The 24,734-nt window shown below is 35.1% G+C and overlaps 1 protein-coding gene across 1 annotated transcript; it reads right to left on the bottom strand.

The window, feature by feature from the left end:
• Positions 10,169-13,361, bottom strand: LOC109713706 (scarecrow-like protein 27). Its single transcript, XM_020237885.1, has one exon. The coding sequence runs from the start codon at positions 12,916-12,918 to the stop codon at positions 10,570-10,572; it is 2,349 nt and encodes a 782-aa protein (XP_020093474.1). The 5' UTR covers positions 12,919-13,361; the 3' UTR covers positions 10,169-10,569.

Raw genomic sequence — 24,734 nt, forward strand, 5'->3', positions numbered from 1 at the left:
GAAACAAAAATATGCACCAAACATTTTAGGTGAGGAAGAAACATTCCTTAGTGGACGTGGAATTTAACAATAGGACAAAGAAAAGAGGGTAGTGGTTTCTCTTTTCTTTCACCCCCTGTTTGTGGGCCATCAACTTTGATCTGCAGTAGACCTGTGAAATTCATAGGTAGAAGTGGTGGCTCCCATGCATGCAAAATCCTTTTCCATTTGTTCTTCATTTGTAGTTACTTAAAATAGTTTTATACAAGTCAAATTGTAATTCTATATTGGTAGGGGTTGCATTTGAATCTGTTTTGCTCATTTGGGAACAGATATTCAATATTGGAAAATACTGATTTACATATACTTTTTTTTTTCTCCCTACTTTGATAAATTGTTGACTCCACATCATGTACCATTCAGTTATTAAATAGGGGGAGAAAAAAAAATTTAATGCTGCGTCTCCTTTCTGATCAAATTTTGTAGCTTTTGATTATCATCATCATGAGCCCTTAATTCCTGTAGCGTTTGGTTCGGGAACAAGGGGGGGAATAAGCTCTTGTTCCCCCCCTTTGTTCCCAAACGGTATGTTTAGTTCCCGGAAACAGTAGTTTCCGAAAATCTGGAACAAACTGGTATAAGACTGGAACTACTGTTCCACCTGTTTCTTGGAACAAGCTTGTTCCTTGATGAGAACAAAGTTAATTAAAATCTAAATTTAATTTTAATGACAACAAATTATTAATTAATCTAATTAATATATTTAAATCATTATTTATTGCTTTAATAATTAAATAATTTATTTATTTATTATTTATAATTAATTATTAATAATTAATAATATTCATGATTATTTATTAATAATTATTAATAATTATTATTCTTAATGATAATCGATATTATTATTAATTTATTATTTATAATTAATTATTAATAATTAATTAATTATTATATTATTATTTATTTAATCATTATTAATTAATAATTAGATAATCGATATTATTATTAATTATTATTTATAATTAATTATTAATAATTAATTATTATTATTATTATTTATTAATAATATTAATAATTATTATTCTTAATTATTAACATAATCGATATTATATTAATTTATTATTTATAAATAATTATTAATAATTATTATTATTTATAATAAAATAATTAATATTAATATTATTAATAATTAGAGAATCAATATTATTATTAATTTATTATTTAAATTAATTAATAAGAATAATTAATAATTACTATTATTTATTAAAAATTATTATTAATAATAAGTATTATTATTAATTAGATATTCAATATTATTAATTTATTATTTGTAATTAATTATTAATAATTATTAATAATAATTATTATTTATAATTAATTATTAATAATTAATTTCTTATTTATTTTTAAGTAATATTTTTATGTTAACTAATTACATAATATAATTTTAATTTCAAATTATAACTGTTATTCCTCTTGTTTCAATCTAACCATCCAAACACGATTTATCTTATTTCTAGGAACAACTTAATTTTCATCCAAACGCAAAATTGGTCTAGTTCCTACTTATACCTGAACTTGTACCTATTTCTGGAACTAGCAGTTTTTACTTATACCCGAACCAAACGCAGTTTAGGTTCTTGCCACGGAAAGTTACGTGGAAAAAGAACACGAGCGTTTGTTCCACGCACAGTACCATGATACATATCATAAAGCAATCAAAAATCTATTTTTGAATACGATGCGGAGAAGATAACTACAGATAAAATTTGTGGTTGATAAATGATAAAGCATTAATGGGTTTGGTGATTGGTTGAGCAAAACCCATGTGGTGGGTATGGGTTGGCACGTACGCACCATTCTTTAATTTGGACTTGGTTTTAGTTATTGGCGTTGACCTTGATATATATGTTTCAATCTCTATTGGGGGGTTGATGGTCCATGCATATTTTGATGGCCAATTCAACAACCTTGTCTCTCACATGGCCTCTATTATAATTTTTCACATATATATTTTGATTTTAATATGCATGTGATTGATCTTGGTTATATATATGTCTTATGGTTCCTCTTAGCATAGTAAGAGCGCGCGGCGAATACCTTAAAAAGACTCGGGGGATTGGGTTGCTGGTTTGAATCCTATCTCGAGAAAGAACGAGTGCGTGCATGTGGCCTATGGGCATGTTACGAAGATCTGTACGTACTTCAGTCATAACAAAAATGAATGGAGAAAAATAGATTTGCAACTGCATGCATGATAATGTTTGTTGAGGTTCTTATATTTACTGGCACTAGATTTGCATGATAATTAATTAATGTAATTTCACAACTCATCCTAGCTATCTCTCTCTCCTTTCTCTTGTGATGGTTAAAGGATCTTAATTTGGCCTTGAAAAAATAGTTTAAAGCCCTAATGGCTAGCTCAAGTACTATAGCTATATAGCTAGCTAGCATAATGTACAGTTTCTTATGTTTTGAAAAAGAAAAAAAGAGAAAAATCATGCAAAAAAGGTTTAAGAGAATCCCATGCACACTTCTAGGAGGCTTGTCCATGACGAATACGCATTTGTACCACTTGTTTGTCTCCCTTTCCACTATTTCCTTTTGGCAATGGAAAAGTAGCTTACCATTAACACTTTCCAAGAGAGAGAGAGAGAGAGAGAGAGAGAGAGAGAGTAGTCCTTGAATGAGATGGGGTCCATGTAAAAAATATATATAAAAGAGAGTAAGGTTCCCTCCCTACGTGGTGATCTCTTTAAGGATCTCTCTTTTCCTTGTCTCCTTGGGGTGAGAGGTGTAAAGGTATGCATATACAAAGAAGGGCTATATATNTCAAATTATTGGTATTTGTAAGTTTTCGATCCTTAGATTAAAAGATATGCGGTTAGAATGATTGTGACCCTTCAGGTCAAGTGAGTGATTGGCTAAATAATATGATTTAACTATATATATATATATATATATATATAAAACTAATATGAGGCTCACCGATCGTTTCTGGACCAAGTGTCAAAAAATTTAATGATTAATATCTGAGATTTTAAATTTCAAATTTTCTTAATACATTTTCAGCTAAGCACGCATGCTAACCATTCTCTCTCTTTCGAGAAAAAAAAAATCCTAATATGAAGATCTTATCGATCTTTTTGTTTGGCCATAAATAACTTATATACAGTTGAATTTCCCCCACAATTGCTAATATAGACTCGAGACCTTTTGACAGGCTAAAGATGTAATTAGAAGAAAAATAATTGAGACTAAAAAATTTAACAAAATTTGAACTTAATTAATTAGCATTTTTTGCTCTGATACCATTCTAGTAAAGTATAAAAGAAAAAAAAAAAAAAACTTGCAACTAAATCATGGAAAACAAACTTACACAATGGTGAGGAAAGATTCACAATGTTAATTTACTTGTGACAACATACTTGTCAGATATATGTGGAACAAAATATAATAACAATACTAGAGAACTTAACCAGAATTGATCTTTGTAATATTTAGCCATATTTAGCTAGACACATTTACGTACCATGCTCTTCTTGTGTTTCTTGTCTACAAATTTCATGGAATTAATGTGAGCTGAATCCAAGTTAAACTCATCTCTAAGAACAAGCAATGCATAATTAAGTAACTTCTTAGACATTTTAAGAATGTAATTAAGCATGGGGAAAAAAAAATCTCTTTGTTTTATATATTAGCCATTTTTGAGTGCGTCAGTGTCATAAATTGTGCCAATTTGTACAAGCACCATGCCTGATAATTTGGTGTCATCTTAGTACGTTTTTTTTTCCCTGTTCTCTTTTTGTTGTACAGTAATGGAATAGTTGAAAATGACTCGTAACAAGAAAAGCAGATGGAGTGGACAAAGTTGTAAACAAATACAACGAAATTGTTGAACATATTCTGATTTACTCAAATGGTGATTGATGTAGTAATATATTTTTAGCATATATATATCTCTTTCGTTTATTCGTAACACGACCAATTATAGGTTAGTGTGCATGGTATTAGGCAACCAAAATTTTTCTTGATGGAAAAAATACATGCAACAGAATATTTTTAACAAACTAAGCAGGGACGAAGCTAGGATTCAATCTGGAGGGAGGCCAAAATATATTTAAATAGAAACTTTAGTAATAAATAATAAACAATTTTTTTTTCTAATTAAAATTTTTTATTAAAAAATTATTAATTAAATAAATAATGTAAAAGTATGAACTTTATGTTTTTTATTTTCATATGTTTAACTTCTAATTATTTTTTTTATATTATTACATTAAAATAACTTAGAAATTTTACTAAATCTAACAGTAATTTTTTAATTTTTTAGTAAATAAAATTAACATAGCTATTAAATTTAATGCAATTATTGATTTAGTCAAATAAAAGAGCTCACCTAAGATAAATAAAAGTTTTAAAAAATTATTAAATAAAATTTTTAGAGTAGAGAAATATATTACAAAATACTCTATAAGCAAGAAGCTTTTAATATATTTTCACCCATAAAAAGAGTATACCGATTAGGAAAAAGAGAGAGAGAGTTACATTGGCACCATATTATTAAGTAAATATTGAATAAGTAGAAAGGCCAAAGCTATCCATGGTCCACAAAAAAAAAAAAAAAAAAAAAAAAAAAACTTTGAAGGACCATTAAACAAATATTGAAAAGTTAAGGGGGCCATGGCCACCTTGGGCCTCCATGGCAAAAGGCTTGGTGGTTGGTTCTCGAGACCCAACTTCAAATCATAGTTGATTTATATTTCCAGCTAAATTTATTTCTAAATGAAATAAACGAAGTGGATAGCGTGCTATCTATCTCTCAAAAAATATATATATATTTGTAATCATTAATTATATCTAAGTATTTATTTGTCATTTTTTTGCTTCTATTTTCTTAGCAAGTAATAATCATTATTCATCATTTAGCTGGAGCATACATATAAAAGCAAGCTAACCATATGCTATATAGAATTACTATTTTAAAAGAAATTAAGAAAAACAGTAATACCAAACAAAATCCAAACATTTTTTATGTAAAAACAAAAAAAAAAAAAAAACAAAAAACACTAAAAGGGAGAGAGGGAGAGATAGAGGGAGACAGCTCCTGAGGAGTCATAGTGTATCAGTGAAGGGCCATTTTCTTGAGAATTGACATTTTGCCACCCCCCATGAGGTTGATATTTGTGTACAACAAAACAGAGCACAATTACTACAGCATTAATTGGTGCTATCAATGTTTGTCATGTATGCTCTCACCTAACTTCCTCATCTTCTCCAACATTAAATCAATTCCAAGTTACCCACCACAAGAGTTTAACAATTCCACCATTACTACTGACTGTCCCTAAAGCAAGTGGCAAAAAATTTAGTGATTAGTATCCGAGACACAAGTTCGAATCCTAGCTGATTCACATTTCTAGTTAAGTTTATTTCTAAATGAAATAAACGAAGTGGATAACGTGCTACCTATCTTTAAAAAAAAAAACAAAAAAAAAATTAATTTTACCACTAAATTCAGTTCATATATATCAGTAAATCCTGAAAGAGGCTATACATAAAAATGCTTTCTCTAGAGATGTCTAATTGTTATTATATATAATTTGCGTGTAATTATATGTGTAACTATAAGATAATGATCTGATTATTATGGTGCTTGCTTAAACAAGGGAACAGTTTCAAAAAGAAAGGGCTAGCTAAGAATGTTTTCAACTGTAAATGTGTATTTCAACAACATATGATTAATGGAATATCAGATCTTTATTTTAACTTTTCGAGTCTCCATCAAATAAATGTATGATACCAATTAAGATTTCTTTAGCTAGATTCTGCAAATATAGGGTACCTTCCCTAACTTACAAGCATGTTGCTTTTAGGTTTCCATAACCTTGCTACCTTGCCCATTAATCATATATATGCACTTTCTCTTATAATGGGTTTTATACCACCTAAAAAATTAGATACAAAACATCGTAGCAGTTGTTGTTTCCTGCTGGGCTATCTATCTAAACTGTCTGTTAGATCTTACTGTAGAATAGAAAAAAGTATTATTTGAACCATATAATTGTTACTGAACGCAGAATCAAACTTTACTTTTGTTTTATGCTCTACCGAAGATAATTGTTACAGGAAGCAGAAGCAAAGGTAGAGACAACCACTACAACAAAATTAGTTTATAGAAACACGTTTTTAAGACACTTTTGTATAAGTATCCCATTTATGCTAAAACTTTTTTAAAAAATTCACTAAGGTCTAAATATAAAGTTTAATCTAATTAAAAATAAAAAGTTTCTCAACTCAACCAATCCTACCCTGCCCACTTGGCCGATTACAAATAGAAAAGGGGAAAAAAAATGATCACCATCTGCTCTTCTCCTCCTTCGTTGCCGCAGCCGACGAGATAGGGTTCCGGCGGCTAGAGTTCGGCCGCGAGGATCTTGCAGGGACCGTAGAGGATTGCGATCACCACGTGTTTCTCCGCCACAGATTGCTGGAGGAGTGGGTATCAAACATCAAGGCGGCCCTACATATAGCGATCCCATATATAGCAACATTTTTAAAAAATGTTGGTAATTTAGCTAGCGATATTTTTTTTAGATCTGTACCGATATTTAAAAGTATCGATATACACTATTTTTGTTGTAATGAGCGGCCATCGAGACCGTATTGTCGAACTTTGTTTTTTTCCTCTACTTGGTTGCTCGTGTGGGACAAGTCCAAAATAAAACAAGCCAATTTCAACTCTACCCGAGATGTTATCCCTTCTGCCTTGTCCTCTTGGCTTTGTCCAAAGCTTTGCTCAAAAGATATGGACCATTGAGAAAGAACATAAAATAAAATAAAACACAAACACCCCCCCCCCCCCCACTGTTTTAGCCCTGCATTGCAGTTAAGACAAGGCCAGAATCAGCACGACTCCCACCCAAAATAAATGGCCAAAAATTTGTGTGCAAAATGTGGTCCATGGCCATGACCATGATCAGTCCCCCTCCCCCCGCCCCCCCCATCACTGAAGGGTTTCTTTCCATAACACCATTATGCAGCTACAGTTGGATGTGGGAGTGAACAAATCTGTGGGTTTCTGTGTCCGACGACGACGCGTCGATCCATCGGATCCATCTTGTCGCCTCGCCGTTCAAAAGTTTCGCTAGACCTGTGAAACAACAGTAAAATATAACTAATCGTTCTAAAAAATTTTACGCTGCTATAAGACGGCGCTTCCAGACTATACATTTATTACGGCCGTCTCATTGTAGAGAGGCTAACCAGATAATCTTCTCTTTCTTGTTTTCATAACTCAAATCCACAGCTATATTAGGCTTCGAGTCCTATAATAATTTTAGCAAAATAAGCGAAATTTTGCTTGTCGGATAGAGAAGTGGTTTTAAAAGGCTTCCGGTCTCCAACTGGGTTTGACAAAGCAGGAGTCTCCAGCAGTGCTGGTCCAGAATTTTATTTGTACTGTGCTGTACTGTTACACACTAATGACACATAACATAAGTTTAACTAATTTGAGGTGGAGCCCTAATGGCCATGGTAAACTAAAGGTTCACTCAGGAAAATACTTTGCTCATTTACTAGTTTAAAAATTGTTTATTTATGCTTAAGATACGGTTTTTTTATAGTATAATATCAGAGCAGGAGGTTCTCGGTTCGAGTCCTACCATAACACGCTTTTTTAGCATTTGTTTTACATACCATAACAAAATCAACTCAAAATCTGAAGAAGAAGAAAAGAAGTAAGAATAGTACACCACCATTATAAATGAAACTTCTACTCCACCTGCAACATGGTGTTCCTTTTTTATTATTTTTTATTTTTTTTAAACTTCGTCATCAGATTTTAAATACGAAGAAAACAACTTCTGAACTACCAGCGTGATTAATTATTAAAGATAATACAAAACAAGCCAATAAACAAAAGAGTAGCTCATAAAAGCTGAGTATTGTAATACAGGGTGCAGCATGAGGAGAGGGACACAGCCCATGTGATAGATCATGAGGGAAGCCACTAAGATAGGCCATGCAATTGAGAGCACACAGTGTCTCCGGTGTACAAGCACAGCGACGCGGCACGGAGACGACACTGTCGAGGGGGAGGGCCCGCATCTCGAGACGGCTCCTCACCGCCCGACAGCCGTCCGATCGCCCGCATCCCAGTGCATGGTTGGATGGGGCAGGATGAGAATGGAGGTGGAGAAAACAAAATTGCCCACCTGGTAATCTTGGTGAGGAGATTTGGTTGTGTTCCTCCTTGACAAGAGTTGATTTTGCTTAAGAAGTCTAATTGCATGGTGATGAACTACAAGGAATATGCTGGGAAGGAACAAAATGTTCACAAAATAATCACATTCCCCTGCAGTAGACACCACCTATGATCTTTGTTTAATCAGGAGGTGGGTTAACATTCATAGTGCGCATAAGAGTAAAAAAACCACTTGGAACTGGTCAAGATAACAACATAATGCAGCAGGAAACTGGTAACGTTTTGGAGCTGTGCAGTGTAACAAGATCATGAGCACACAATCAGGCAAAAAAAGATGACAGGTGTATTGCCCAAAGCCCAAGAGAGATAAAAAGTTACATTTACTACGAAAAGAGTACAAGAGAAATCACCATGGGAAGAAGATTGAGGAGAAGTACACTTCAATTATTCAACAACAAGAAGGTTCTGAGATGCACCAAAGTGTTGAGCTTGTTTAGTTTGTTCTAAGCTGAATGGACACAGGTCCGACGAGAATGGCAGAGCACTAGAAAACAAATAAGATAGTAGTAGCACTTCAACTAGATGGATTACATGACAAACAGCAATAACTATTACCAATTTCACATGCCTGCGTTACCAAAACAAAATCTAGCTACCAAACATTCAGTTCGAGGGCCACAAATGCATTTAATGTCACTGAAGTAGAAACTAAATAGCCAACCAAAATTACTGCATTAAAATTGGGGGCACTATGAGTAAAGGACCACGCGGCGAACGTTTAAGGAACATTACGATGGCTAGCTGTCATAGACAGAGGGAGTGTAGATCGATCTCGCACAGTTCATTACATAGAGAGACGAAACAGTGATATACATAGTGATCGGTCGGTAATGACATTTTCTTCTCAAATTTCCTTGTTCAAGTAATCTGAGCTCTTCTACCACGTCTTCTTAACAAGTATATTTAAAATTTGCATGCTCCTGAACAGCAGATTTTCTTCAGATAATCATTCTTAATAGCTATATTCCAGTTCTAGCGAAGAGTAACACAACCATTAGCTCCACAAACTGTCGGCCAACATGTTGCATTCAACTAGATAATCCACCACGACAGCTACTTCTCAAGCTCGCAAAATCAGGAAAAAAAAAAATGGTACTTTATTTTCCTTCCTACTTTTCAAAATTACAACAGCAATAGTTATCCTGACATCGACTTGTTCCTTATTTCCAGCCCAGCATAAAGAAAGCGTCTGTTCCCCCCAAATAAAACTCGTTTATCAGCTCGATAACATGAAGAAAATCTTCTCAGGTCAATTTTGATGCGCAATCCTGCTAGCCATCATAGTGAGAAAGCAAAGCCTAGCTTCAGATTTTGTCTTTATCTCCCTAACTTCCAAAGTGGATATGACTAAACAGAAAGCAACAATTATCGCTACGAATCAAGCATGAAATGATAATTTCTCATGGGCATTTGTCATATTCCTCGGTATATTGCCCTCTCCAATTTTGTAGATGGTTTGCAACTGCATCTCCAGTACGAGTTTACTAGATAAGTAATAAATCATAGCAAATTGCATCTCCTTGATTACTGATGCTTTTGCGACTGGAGAATAAAATTAGCTAGACTAACCCAAGTTTTGCTGCTTTCACTACAAGTGAATAACCACAATGGCATGCAATGTACATCCCCACGCCTAGAAAAGTTTCTGTTTGTTCTACTTTAATCTTTAAATATAGATAATAAATGTTACTGCAAATGACACTCAAGAAGATCCGCGGATTTTTGGCTAAATCTTTGATTTCTAAAACAGTGCCTGCTCAGTGACATCAATATAGGAAACTTCAAACTCCTAGAGAAAAGAAGCTATCATATCAACTTTGCACGATCATCCGCATCCGCATGGCATTACTAATGCACATAAGAAATTACTAGGACTCACACACCAGATAAAGATTATACTAAAAAAATTCGACAAACCCTCTATACAGCTATACATGATCATATCGATTTAGGCTCCAATATTTCCGCCATACTGCGAGTTCAAAACAAGCTGTCCTAGAATAACCTAATCAAGGATTGCTCGATATCAACATTAAAGCTGCATAATCATTCCTTCCGAGGGAAATGAAGAACAAAGAGAGAAGATATTAATACTGTACCGGAACTTGACAAAGTTCCTCTACTCGGAAACATAAATCTGTCCAAAAACACCTGACAATTTGAGTAGAGGAAAATCTAGGAAAGATACATTTCTGATTAGGATGCCAAAACATGTAGCGACTATTAACCAAAGAGAAGTTTATAATCCAGTAGACCTAACCGATTATAATTAACACAGCAGCACCTTTGACATGATATTCGCCCGCGCGGAGAAGAGAGCTCTTTCAGCACCTCCACGCCGAGACGGAAACGAGCTCGCGCCGCTGCCAGTAGAGGAAGAGTGAGGCCTGGCGCTTCTCCACGTGGAATCCTCTTACCTGCACTCTTTTAAGAAGGCACTCTGCCTGCGTCTCCGTGAAGTTGCTGAATTGGACGGGTGCGAACCCGGCCGACGAAAAGAGAGTTTTCCAATGCGGCATTTTCTCGGCAACCCGGTGTGCGCCCAGCAAGGCGCTCTCTATCCTCGGCTGCAGCAGGAACCGCTCGATCTTGTCGGCGACGTCGAAGCTGGCGCCCGAGGCGTCGATGGAGTCGAGGAGGGAGACGTGGGACTGCAGGGCGCAGAGGAAGTGGGAGGCGAAGGGGAGGTCGCAGCGGTCGAAGCCGTGGTCGACCGAGACGACGATCTTGGGGGCGAGCTGCTTCACGAGGCGGAGAAGGGTCGGGAACGAGGGGTCGTGGGAGGAGCTCAGAGGAAGGTTCACGGCAATGGCCTCATCGCCTACGGAGAGGAGGTCGGAGGGGTGGAACGATTCTAAGGTTAGGAAGCTGAATTCGAATGGGATGTCGAGGTCGGCGGCGAAGCGGGAGAGGTTCTCGCGGACGAGGTGGAGCTCGAGGGGGTGGTGGGAGGAGGGGGGGGAGATAAAAGCTGTGATTTTGAGGGCCGGGGCCGATCCCGCGGCGGTGCAGCGCCGCCGCTGAGCTAGCTCCTGCATGAAGGACGACCAGTGCCCGCCGACACCGATGTCGAAGTCGATTACGCTGATGCGGTCGGCGGCGCCGAGCTCTTCGAGCAAGGCTTGGACGCGGGTGAAGTTGGCGAAGTGGAGGACGGGGGAGACCTCGGAGAAGGCCTTGTAGGCGCTGAGCTTGAAGACGACGTCCAACGGGGAGGGCGAATTGGGGAGGGGGTCGGGGGAGTTGGAGAGGACGAGGCCGAGGGCCTCTTTGAAGTAGAAGGCGGAGCGGAGGAGTGGCTTCCCCACGGGAGCGGGGAGGTGTTGATTGAGCCGCGCCAATATCCCACGCGCGCCGACGGCGTTACCGGCCTCGACCATCTTCGCCGCCTCGATCAGCTGGTCCGCCACCGCCTGCTGCTGCTGCTGCTGTGGCAGAGGCGGCGGCGGCGGCGGGTGCAGGCCCACGCCCACGCCCACGCTCGCAGCCGCAGCTTCGTGCCCCGCGGCGGCTTTGGGCTTCGTCGGCCTCGGCTGGGCGTCGTGTCGAACAGGTTGTGGGCGCGGAAAGCCCGAATTCTGCGGCTGCGGCGGTAGCTGGCTCGGGCGGAGGAAGAGCTCCGAGCTGGCGCCGCCGAAGGGGATTTGGCAAGTGGGTTCGCCGGGGATGGCGTGGTGGCGCTTGGGTCGGGGAGGGAGGAGGAGCTGGTGCTCGACGTGGGCGGCGGCGTAGGACGACGCAACGGGGACGAAGAAGCCGGGGCTCGGCGGGGCGTGGGGCTGCTGCTGCTGCTGCAGCGGATTAAGGAGCAGCCCCGAAGGGCCGAAAAGTTGCGGCTTTTCCTCCATGGGATTGTGGAGCAACGCAGCGGGAAGCGGCGAGAGGAGGGACTCGGCAATTTGGTTGCCGAAGCTGGGGATCTTGTTGATGCTGTTGTTAGAGCTCGTGGGAGAAAACCCACCGCTCGAAGAAACGTTGGAAGCTAAAGGATGAGGAGGATGAGGATGAGGAGGAGCGGAGTGGCTTACTGCGGAAGCAGAGCCAAAAGCAGCTCCAATGAGCTCGAGGCCGAAGCTCGAAGGGTGGTCGACGAAGCCGAAGCCCGGGGCGGCATTGCCGGCGCCGCCCTCGACCGCATCGCCCATGATCCACCGGAGGAAGCTCTGCTCCGGCACCGCCGCCGCGGCGGAGGCGGCGGCGGAGCCCGAGAGCATCGCCTCCCACTCGTCCCCGCCGCCCAACCCACACCTCTCCCCCCCGCCCCCCACAAACCCCATCTCGTGCCCCACCCCCGCCGCCTCCGCCGTCGCCGTCATGGGCGGCAGATCCGAGGCTCCGCCGCCGCCGACGGGGCTGGAGAGGGGCCATTGGTGGGCGGCGGCGGGGTTGTTGTCGGGAACCGCCGCCACGTCGGAAGCGCCGCCTCCGCCGCCTCCGCCGCCGAGGGAGGAGGAGAAGGTGGAGGAGGAGGTGGGTGGGCTAGGGCTCCGGCGCCGATCCAGAACCGAGCGGGGTTCGGACCCTTCCTTGTGTCCCCCACCACCACAAGCTTTGCTCACCCAAAAAATGGCCTCTTCCTCCCCCCCTACCCCTTTCCCCGCAAACAACCTTCTCCGCTCCACTACCTCTTCCAGCGCCCCCTTGATTTGGGCATTGAAGGGCATCCCCTTCATCTAACACCAAAAAAAAAAAAAAAAAACCACGAACACCAACAAACCCCTCAAAATTTCTCCTTTTTATCTCCTCTCTCTCTCATTCCACACCTCTCCTCGCTTTCTCCCTCTATATCTCTCTCCCTCTCCCTCTCCCTCTCCCTCCCCCTCTCTCTCTCTCTCTCTCCCTGTGGATGATGATGGGGCTGCGAAGAGAGAGAAAGAGAGAGAGAGGAGTGTAGGTGTGTAGGGGGGCAGTAGTAGTACCCTGTACTCTTCTCTTTCTTTCTTGTTGCCCCCTCTTCTCTCTCTCTCCTCTCTCTCCTCTCTTTCTCTTTCTCTCTCTACCTGTCCCACTTTCTCTCTCTACTGCCATGGATGCGTGCAACATAAAAAAGTGGCAAAGTGCCCTTCCCCAATCACCCTCCCCATCTCTCCCTCTCTCTCCTCCTCCTCCTCCTCCTCCTCCTGCTGTTTCTCTCTCTAGGCCCTGTCCCCGTATTAATAATTTGCTTAATAATTAATTAAAAAGGAGGAACTTTGCCATTCTTTAATTAACTCTCACCATCAGATTATCTATTTTATTATTTCATTTTATCGTAATATTATTTTTAACTAAAATTTTAAAAAATAATAATTGTACCGCTAAAATTAATTACGGTGCGAGAGTAAAAAGTAAAATAATTAAAACCATTATAATTTCCCAGTCATACAAATAATAGCCAAAAAAAAATACACATTACAAACTTATTATTATTATTATTATTATTTACTGGTTATTATTATAATCAATACACCCATTACAAACTTATCATTATAAAAAAAAATTACATATTTATATTTTAATAATTAAAATATTTTTACTGTGGTGCTTTTCTTTTGAACAGAGCCTACGGCCCAGAGCTCGAAGCGCGGGTCATCAAAAAGTGATAATTAAATCATAAAAAAAGCTGATTAACCCCCAAAATCTCACCATCATTACTCTCTCAGTTAAATTTCCCGCCCTAAACAAAAAAATAAAAAAATTTCTTGACCAGTTAATTACACCAGGCTTAATTATATTTTACTATATTATACTTTGGTTTTTTTTTAAATTTGTTATACTGTACTTTATTTTTTCAAAGATACTTTTATATTATTATGTTTTATCCTTTTCTATACTAGAATTTAAATTTTTTTTTTTAATAAATATTAAAAACTATTGACAAAATCTAATAATTTTATTAAGAGATACTTGTTAAATAGTATAAAAAATATAAAATAAATGTCCATAATAAGCTTATTAAAAATTTCTATCAAGTTATTTTTTATTTTTTATTATTTTTATATATTTTGTGTTTTATGTCAAAAATGAGTTTAATGTATACTCTCACACTTTTAACAAGCAATTTTTTAATAGCTTTTATAAAAAATTATTAGTTTATTGTTTATACTGTAAGGATTTAAAAAAACAAAATGGTTCAGTCATACTTTTGAAAATAAATATAGTATTATATAGAAAGTGAAAAAAATTATAAAGTACAGTGTAGTATAGTATAATTAAGTCCCACAAAACTTACTTAAATTTTGACTTATTTTACCTCTTATAAATATCATCTATTTTTTTAAATAAATAAATAAATAAAAGTATCTTAAGTTAATTTTATTCTACTTTGAGATCCGCTCTCGAGCTTTCTTTTTAATATCAATTTTTAGTGATAATATTTAAGATAAACTTTAAATACCAACTCTGTGGTTTTGTATTTTCTCACTTTATATAGCACTGTGTAGTCTAAAGTGTATCAATTTACTACTCTGTGATTTTATTTTTTACCTTTCGTCAGCTCCTCGGTTAACTTTTCGTTAAATCATATACAAAAACTTTAGATATCCGATCTATAGTTTATCAAATATTCACTTTAGTACCATTTAGTTTTAACTTTGTTACTGATTTAACAAAAAATTAGTAAAGAAAATAATAAAAAGAGAAAAATAAAACCACATAGTACGAAAGTGATACACTTTAAACCATAGGATACTAAAGTGAGAAAATGTAAAACTAGAGAGATGATATTTGAAGTTTTTTTTAATATTTATAATGTCTTGTAGCCAATTAAAATATAATGTATTTTTTAAATAATATATATTTATAAATTTTTACCATAAAGTATCTATATGAAAACATGCGACAAAAAAAAGAAAGAAAAGAAAAAGATGGATTATTTGCAATTGAATAGAAGTTTATATCTTCAATTAACTTTTTAAAGTCCCTTTGATTAGATGGAGTTATTAGATAGGTTTTATGTAATTGATCCTTCCTTTATTGTGGATTATATTATATTATATATATATATATATATATGTGTGTATGTTTTGAGAAAAATGTATTTAATTTTATTTTAATTATTGTGGATTAAAACTCCAATATATATATATATATATTATTTTTATATTTAATATTTAATGAAGTATTTAATTTTAAAATTTTTTTTTAGTGATAAAATTGCGGATTACTACTACGCATGTGCGCAACCGCCCGCGTGAAACTTCATTCGTGTGGGCCCCACGTGTCAGAAACCCCCCAACTGTCTCAGTCGTTTATCGCGAACGAATCTTAAAGCATCGGGAGGGATTTTGACCGTTCGATGTGGTGAGGGACACAAATGTCATTGGATGAATTGACCGAGGGGCACGTCCTTTGTCGCCTCTGCTTAAATCAGCTGTCCCGTCTCAGACACCGATTGACCATCGTGATGACGTGGCGTAGATTTTTTTTTACTAAAAAAAATTCACTTTGTACACCGTGTCTACCACGTAATTCCGTGACTAGCCAATCACATTCATTCCATTAACTAAGAATATAAAAACTTCATTTCTAGCAATAATCTTTACAGTTTTGATTCTAAAATTATATGGCTGACATATAATTTTAAAATTTTAATTTATTATAAATTTTTTATTCAAACTATCTAAATTATTATAATTAAATTTAATCATAAAATTTTGTTAGATGAATCATAATAGTAATGCATTTGATTATATGACGACAACTAATAGTATCGTCACACTAGCGACGTCACATTATTATTGATAACTAAACTAGGCAGTAAAATTTGGTAATATTTCAAAAATATTAAGCATTATTTAATTTACATTTTCGATATATCTAATTTAAAAATTTTAATATTTACAAATAAAAGATGTAATTATTACTTGCCAAACTCCACTGACTCAATGGAACCATTTTTCGTAATTTTTATCTGAATTTTTATTTTATTTTTGGGACAAACTTTTAAAATCTACGTTAGACAATTTAATCAAATAATTCTCTAATTTACCATATCGCAAAAATTTACATTACCCAATCAAAATTAAACCATCACGTGGTGTCTCTTCTTTCTATATAAAAACACAAAGAGGAACACGGAACACGTAACCAGGTCATATTAGGGCGAGCAATATATACTACGAGACATAGGGTGGATGTTCCCGTACCATGCCAAAACAAAAGGATTAAGTGGAGTTTTGTGGAGGAAAAAAAAAAAAAGAAAAGAAAGTTGGGTATGTATAGTAGTGTAACGCTAATATATATAGTTTTAAGATGTAATATATATATATATATATATATATATATATATATATAGTGCGAGATTTGGCCCCATCAAACCCCACGTAATAGTTTAATTTTTAGACCCATGTGATGGCTAACTAGAAAAGTTGGCCACTATCATCCCATCTATGCATGTAATGCTAACACCATTATAACACGGATTTATTATTTTTTCCCCTCTATATTTTTTCTTTCTTTAATTGGAGTCTATTTTATCTACCTTCTGAACTAACATTTTGATTACGCAAGACGAATAACTGAATATTCAAAATATAAAAGTTAGAGTTTCTGTGCTTCTGCATTTACTGCTATGCTAATGTAAAGATTTTCAAGTAAAAGTTAATAGTAATTACTGACATTTTTAAAAGTGTTGTTATATGCGGGGTTGCTATAGGTAGAGCCGCTTTGATATTTAGCATCCACTTCTCTAACGACTTTGTGCGGAGGAATACGTGGCGATCGTAGTCTTTCACGTTCCCTGCGAGATCCTTCCGGCCGAACTCCACCCGTCGGAACCCTACCTCGTTGGCTGCGGCGACGGAGGAGGGTGAGGGGAGATGATGATTATTTTTTTTCCCCTTTTTTCTTTATAATCGGGCTGAGTGGGCTGGGTGTGGTTGGGTGTAATTGGGCTGGGTGTGTTAGTAAATTTTTTTAAAAAAATTTAGAATAAAGGAGACACTTATATAAAATTGTAACAAAAATATATTTTTATAATTTAATTCTGTTGTTAGTGAAAAAAAAAAAGAAGAGTAAATTTTACTACGGCCGTTGGAGATACTACATAGCTTCTGAGGTGCCTTATATATATATTGAACAGGGAACAGTAGTGCAGTAGTATACTGTGAGTATGTGACTTACTGCAGAGATAAACAAACAGGGCCCTAACTTGATTGGATGCTGCATGCGATTTTGGTTTCTTCTTCTTGGCGAAGACAAAATTATAATCTGCTAAATATAAACATCTAGTCTAGGTGGGGGGGGTGGGTGGTGAGCTAGAGCTACATGTTCTTTCCTCTCCTGTGAAGATTTCCTAAGAGGAAAAAGGCCAGGGACAATGCCAGCTCCTCTTGCCAAACCTGCCGGCCAACAAACAAAGAAAGAGTGCAGGAGAAGGTTTAATTACTCATGCCTACTGCTACTTTGCCCCACTGCATGAAAACTCCATATCTACCATAATAATCTCCATTAATTGTCAATAATACATATATATCTCTCTCTCTCTCAAAAAAATCTTTTCTATCAAAGTTACTCGATATGACTAAGTATAAGAACACAAATATGTTAAAATATCGTTTCAATTACATACTATATAATCTCGGGCTGGATTCTTCATCATGTTACGTATACCACGGCCAGATTGACTTAGATGACATCTGATATGATGTAACTATTATGACTATAAAGGCTCATTTAGATTGATTGTATGTACTTGGTCTGTCTCCATTAATTGTCAATAATACATCTCTCTCTCTCTCTCTCTCAATAATCTTTTTTTGTCAAAGTTACTCGATATGACTAAGTATAAAACACAAATATTTCAATTACATACTATATGATTTTGGGCTAGATTCTTCCTCGTGTTACATAGCGCAGTCAAAATTGACTTGAATGCATGATATCTGATGTGATGTAACTGTTATGACTATAAAGGCTCGTTTAGATTGATTGTATGTACTCGGTCCGCCATATTAGTTGTGCACCGTAAAGAATCTCTACCACATGTTAAAACGGTTTGGATTTGAAGGAGATAGGCGATGAAGGGTGGATGTTTTTGCGGTCCCTGACCATAACCCAAGTGCAAGCGAGAATTTCTCCTCCATGAGATCATAATGTACCATGTAAATTGAGTACACGAGACTTTTGATTTGAACATGCCTCGAAGCTTATTCGATGTTCATTGAAGGGGAATCATCATGATCAAGAAATTTTATGAAAAAAAAAAAAATTGTCCCTTAAAAACAGTGGTTAATTCAAACTGTTTTTTCTTTCTCTTACTCTCATTTTATGCGCATTAAATCAACATTAACTTATTCTATTCTTATTAAGAATTGGTTAATTGTATGGAACTATATATATATAAAGCTTCTATGTGCATGTATTGAAATGCATAGTTTGAGAATGATAGATTATATGATGACAAGGATTTAGAACTTATTAAATCATAATATGGCGATTCTAGTGAAATAATTTAATTTAAGTGATGCATATGGGTCACTATAGATATTTATCTAAACAGAAGATCATTCCTTTTTAATTATTTCTTAGCAGGAATAAAACATCTAACAATATTTCTTGTTCCCACATAACAAAGATAATTAAATAAATAAATAAAAAAAAGTAATGAAAGGGATACATGACACTATCATATCTTAAGCTTCCAATCCCTTATTGTATATTAAATATTGGTAACAATATAAAAATAACCTGTGACCGAGCTTAATTTAGCTTCTTTTTTTTTTTTTTTTTTTTTTTTTTTTTTTTTTTTTGCAAACAGGTTTTATATGACAGTGAAGTTACTAATTATTGTACGTAAAATTGCTTTGATTACTGCAATTTTGTGTAATTTCAAAATATAATAAAGCCAGTTTTTTCTCTTCCAACTATGAAAATTAAGTTCTATAATTGAAGAATAAAGTAAATTTTTATTTTTAAATTTTTATTGTTTTTGCATATGTTAGAATAGAAGAAATTGATCCAGTTGTGTTTTAAATCTTTCTAAAATATTCACATGTACACAATACAAACGACCAAAAAGGCTATACACTTAATTAGTAACTCTGATTAATAAAAAAAAATTATTAAATATTTCATGCAATTTGTTGATAAATTAATTAAAATATATTAATTTGGAGGTTGTTACTTCCCAACCACTCCTTACCCCACTATAATAGAGAAAAATAAATAAATAAATAAATAAGACCCAAAACATTGGACCTCCTCAAAAAATTGCAAATATTTTTCTCACACTCTCCCATGCTTTATTATAAATACCTGTAGCATGATGCAAAAGCTTATCTCCATATAAAACCAATCAAGCAACTTTATACAAATTATATTAATACATCACACTTGTCAATCCCTCATTGGCCAAGAGGACATGATTTATAAACAATTAAAAATAAGATATATCAACCCCCATGTGATCCCTTCATAACAAAATACTTTTGCATGTATAAAATATATATATATATATATATATATATATATATATATATATATACATATATATATATATATATATAGAGCTACGCTGGTATACTATCGGTAGCACAGAGGCCTCCGTGCTACCAAGTTGTTTTCAATGATGCGGCTTCCAAATCGACGATCGGCTCTGTTAGACTTGATCTATATTATAGAAAGTATTTGGAAATTAAATTTCATAATTTTTTGGCATCATTTACCTATCAAACAAGTAGTCTAAAAATGAACGGCTGAAAATAAAAATTTCATAAAAAATGATGATAAAAGACTTGAATTTAAAATCAGAGGTACTTGATCTTACTCTAATAGTGAAAAGAATTTTCTATTAAATTTCATCAATTTGATTGTTTTACACCGTTAAATCACAAACGCATCAATCTACCATTAAAATTATTCAATTTGAGACCTTTTAATTACTAGCCAAATGATGTCAAAAAATTATAAAATTTAATTTCAAATATTTAAGTATAGTGTAGATCAAGTTAACGGAGACGATCGTCGATTGGAAGCCGCATCATTGAAAACAAACTTGGTGCCACGGAGCCCTTGTACGATAGTTATACCAGCCTAGTCTATATATATATATATATAGTTGGCTTAGAATATATTATTATTATTGACATTACTTTGAGGTTGACGTAGGACGAGTGCCTTTTTTTTTGTCTTTTTTTGTTTTTTTTTTTTTAGTCCTTTTAGAAGGGGGTTTTGGTCGGTGCATGGAGTCACAAGATGACGTTTAATGAGAATTTAGTGTAGTACTTTTTTTAATTATAGATTGTTATTGAAGTATTCAAAGAGAATCATAAGCAATTAACTTAGGAATAAACCTTAATTAACTATGATAACTTAATCATCCAGTGATGTATATTTGGCAAACATATTGGCTTATATTTAGAAATTACAATTCAGGCTTACACTTATTTTAATATTAAGTGTTTAGAAACTACTTTTTTATGCTTAAATTTAAGAGATGTGTCGAGCAAGATATTTATATCTCTAAAATAAAATTTCGGAATAATTAGAGGAATGTTGATGCTTTTTAGCCCATTAGCCTCGTTTTAGCCCATTAGAGCAAAGATAATGGGCCGGGCTACGAGGTCAACACCCCAACATGCTATTATCGTCATGTGGGCTGTAGCTTTTGGGCTGGGCCGAGATTTACAATGGTTTTTCTACGTAAGTTTTTTTGATACGTTTTTTTTTATTTATTTTTTTTTTTTTCTCTTTTAGAAAAATAAAAAAAAAAGTTAGCCAGGTCCTTATATTTGTCTTATTTTATTTTAGGGACAATTGCTTATATACCTTTAAAAAATTTCTGACTTTTTTTATCTATTCTAAAATTAGAAAGCTAATACTAAAAATACCTTTTTAATATTTCAAATTATTTCGAGTATGTCTCTAGAGTTAATTTTTATTAGTGAATTATTTAGAAACAGCCGTTATTTATGTGGATTAATTACTATTATTTTAAATACACCCTTCTATTATCATCATCTTTTCTTATTACCCTTAAATTAGGGGCAAAAAATGTATTTTGATTTTTTAAAAAATTTTGATAGAAATTTAATCCAAATTTAACTCGAGAGGACTTAACGAGTATCAAGGGCAGGGTTATTTTTGAATTACAAAGAAAAATACAACGGCTATATTTAGAACAAAAAATTGTTATTGAAGTATTCAAAGAATAGGAAATTAAACACATTGTGCATGTCGATTAGCTAAACGTACGTGTCGAGACTAGGATGTGCTCCATGAAGTAACCATTCAGATCTTGTTATGTATTAAATACGCAAAAAATTGAAAGCATTAGCGCATAATATAGCAACAACAAATTAAACTCATGCCACTAATTTTTTAATATAAAAAAGAGTGGATTCTTTTTCTTCACCATATCATATATATATATATATATATATATATATATATATATAATTTTAAAAGCATGTTTTCAGAGTAAACCACAAACTGTCATGTGGCGCATTTTTGTGAAAAGTTCTAATATAATTTGATAATAGTATAGTTTATTGTATTCCAATATTATATATATAAAACAGTTATGAGAAGTTCTAATATAACTTGATAATAGTATAACTTATTATGTTATAATATTATATATATAAAGCACTTTCGTGAAAAATTTCAATAGATAATAAATTACTCAAAAATTATTATAACTAAAAGTTGGTAACAACACTCCCATGCATCGCATGGGTCAATTGCTAGTATATATATATAGAGAGAGAAATGTATTTACATAGCTTCGTTTCGTTTATTTTTTAAAAAATAAACTTAGCTGGAAAAATAAAACTATCATATTTTCAACTCGTAACCTCGATACTAATCATCAACTCTTTTGCCATTTACGACAGCGACATTAAATTTCTCAACTATTTTTCTCAATTCCACTTTGTTGTACGTTACTGTATAGTGTATATAGCCCACACTAATCCCAATTCTCCTAAATATACATCCGTATTATCATCGAGATCTGCTCAAGAAGCGCTTTTTAGAAAAGCCTTGGGGTTTACTCTGGATCTAATATAGTAATACATAGTTACATACTCGATCAATGGAACCCCTACATGTCCCTCTTTTTGCCTCTTCCATTCCCCTAAAAGGGCAATAGAAGTAGAAAAATCCATATTGTTTTATCCTAATCTCTCTTACTCCCTCTCCTCGCCATCCCCTATATAAATACTTGTTTGTATGATCTTCTTAATATCTAACCATGCATCTTTAAATAGTTTCCTCTTTACTTACTTTACACACACAAAACCGAAGTTTTAGTGATAGTACAAGTAAAGCTCCATGACCATGTCCTCTCTAGTTCGCCTCTTCTTCATCCTCTCTCTTTGTTTTCCTAGCATTATTTCCGGCTCATGCGAAGGTCGCCGAGTAAGTCCACAAGCCAAAGATTTGAGCCCATCATCTCCTCACTCAAGCAAGGTTGGTGCATGATCACACCCTTTTAGCTTAGCTCTCTTGGTGCAACACTATTTACACAATTCCTAGCTAGTTACACTATTTTTCTTAGCTCATTCCAAGTAATTTTTCTTCTCTCCTTTTCGCGATCAGTGCGATGCGAGGACGAAGAATGATGAGACTGCAACAACGGAGAAGCAGACGACGGTCGGGCGAAGATGGGTGCCAGCAGGTGCTGCTCAAATCCCTTCAGCTTCTAGGGTTTCAGTGTGTTTTCCATATTGCCATGGAGGGCACAAGGAGCACCCAGGGTTTCATGTGGATTATGCTGAGCCCCATCCCAACCCTCCTTCTAGCAACTGAAGCCATGCACTTACAAGCTGTTTGCATGCACCCTCCAATTATCTCTTCATGCATTTTCCTACTGCAGTAAGTTTTGGGCCTCTACATATATATATGCATCTGTCACACTTCAATCCATGCATATTTCTCTTTAGATTAAAAAGCAACCATTACACCATATAAGTAGCTAGGCTATATATTATGCATTTTGCATGCATTCTTACTTACTGATATGTCCTCTTTTGATTGTATTATAGATAATGCTCTAGTGATCAAAAGATTACATTATTTTTTACCTCATCTACAAGGCCAAAGATTTTTATTTTTATTTTTATTTTTATTTTTTTGAGAGAGAGAAAGATAGCATTGCTATCTGTTTTGTTTATTCTATTAGAAATGAACTTGATTAGTCAAAAATATGAAACAAGTCCTTTGCCAATCGTGCTAGGGTCGATGGGTTAAAGAGCCAAACTTGATCTCAATTTGTAATGGATTTTCTTTTAAGTCACATTCTTAATTTCTCCAATTCATTATAAGCATTTCCTGAGTTCGATTGGTAGAAATGTACAAAACTTATTTGAACTATGAACCATTTCAAATCGACTACTTAATCTTTCAAAATTTTGATTTTATTATCCAATCTTTCAATTTATTTGATTTAAGTCAGTCAACAGTATTTTGACTTCAAAATTTAAGCTAATTACTTACTTTAATGGATTTATAGTTGCGAAAATTATATGAAGTAGACTAAATATATTTGTAAAGATAAATTACGCATTCAAAGTTTAAAGTCAAAGTGTCATTGATTGACTCATAACAAGCAAATTGAAAAGTTGGATAGTAAAATTAAAATTTTGAAATATTAGATAAACGATATAAAATGGTCCATAGTACAAATAAATTTTATACATTTTTATTGGTTTGATGTTGGGAAAGGTTGCACTATTTAAAAGAGAATTAAAGTTGAAGGCTCTATTTCATCCATTGATGATCACTTGTTTAATTTGTAATTTGTATTGTAATTAACAATTTGTTACACTACTCATGTACTAATTAGTGAGCCTGCTATAACTCCGAACGAAAGAAACGGAAAAATAAAAGCTTCAATTTGAAGTTTCTATTTAGCTATCAAAAAGAAAAAAAATGTTGGACAGATTTTAGTAGATTTGTTTTTTGTAAATTAATCTTTCTTCCGACAAAGTTTTAATAGACAATCTCTTCCGAGTTTTTAGCATTAAAAAATAAGAGTAATAAAACTAGTGCGAAAAAATTGGCCCATCAATGGTGACATCGTAAAATGCACATCCAAAAGTGGATGCATTTGCATGCAATAGACATTGTGAAATGCACATCCAAAAGTGGATGCATTTGTAGCATTGCACGAAGGATTTAAGTACCGTGGTACGGGATCGTACTGAAAATTTACCGGCACGGTACGGCATGATGTGTACCGAGCCGTGCCGGTCAAAAAAATTCTTGTGTGCCGACACATAATAACATGAAATATTTATTTTCTTTAGCAACAAAATATTCTAACTATTTATTATGTCTTTTTATCACATATTTTAAACTTTATTAAGAAAATTACTTACTAATTTAAAGAATAGAAAGTTTTGAGCTGTGCTATCGGTATGGAGTCTGTATCGTGTTGGTATCTAGTTGGCACGGTACGATACAGTAGATACGACCCATGCCGACGGTCACTTAAAATCTTGCATTGCATGCTCTTTGTGCTTTTACATCACCTGTGAATTTGTGATGTGATCAACAAACAGGCAAA

Source organism: Ananas comosus, linkage group 8, assembly GCF_001540865.1.
Source record: "Ananas comosus cultivar F153 linkage group 8, ASM154086v1, whole genome shotgun sequence".
NCBI classification, from domain to species: domain Eukaryota; kingdom Viridiplantae; phylum Streptophyta; class Magnoliopsida; order Poales; family Bromeliaceae; genus Ananas; species Ananas comosus.

What these genes read in the sequence shown, in the direction of transcription:
- LOC109713706 (XM_020237885.1), bottom strand. Translation starts at nt 12,918, where the DNA reads ATGAAGGGGATGCCCTTCAATGCCCAAATCAAGGGGGCGCTGGAAGAG.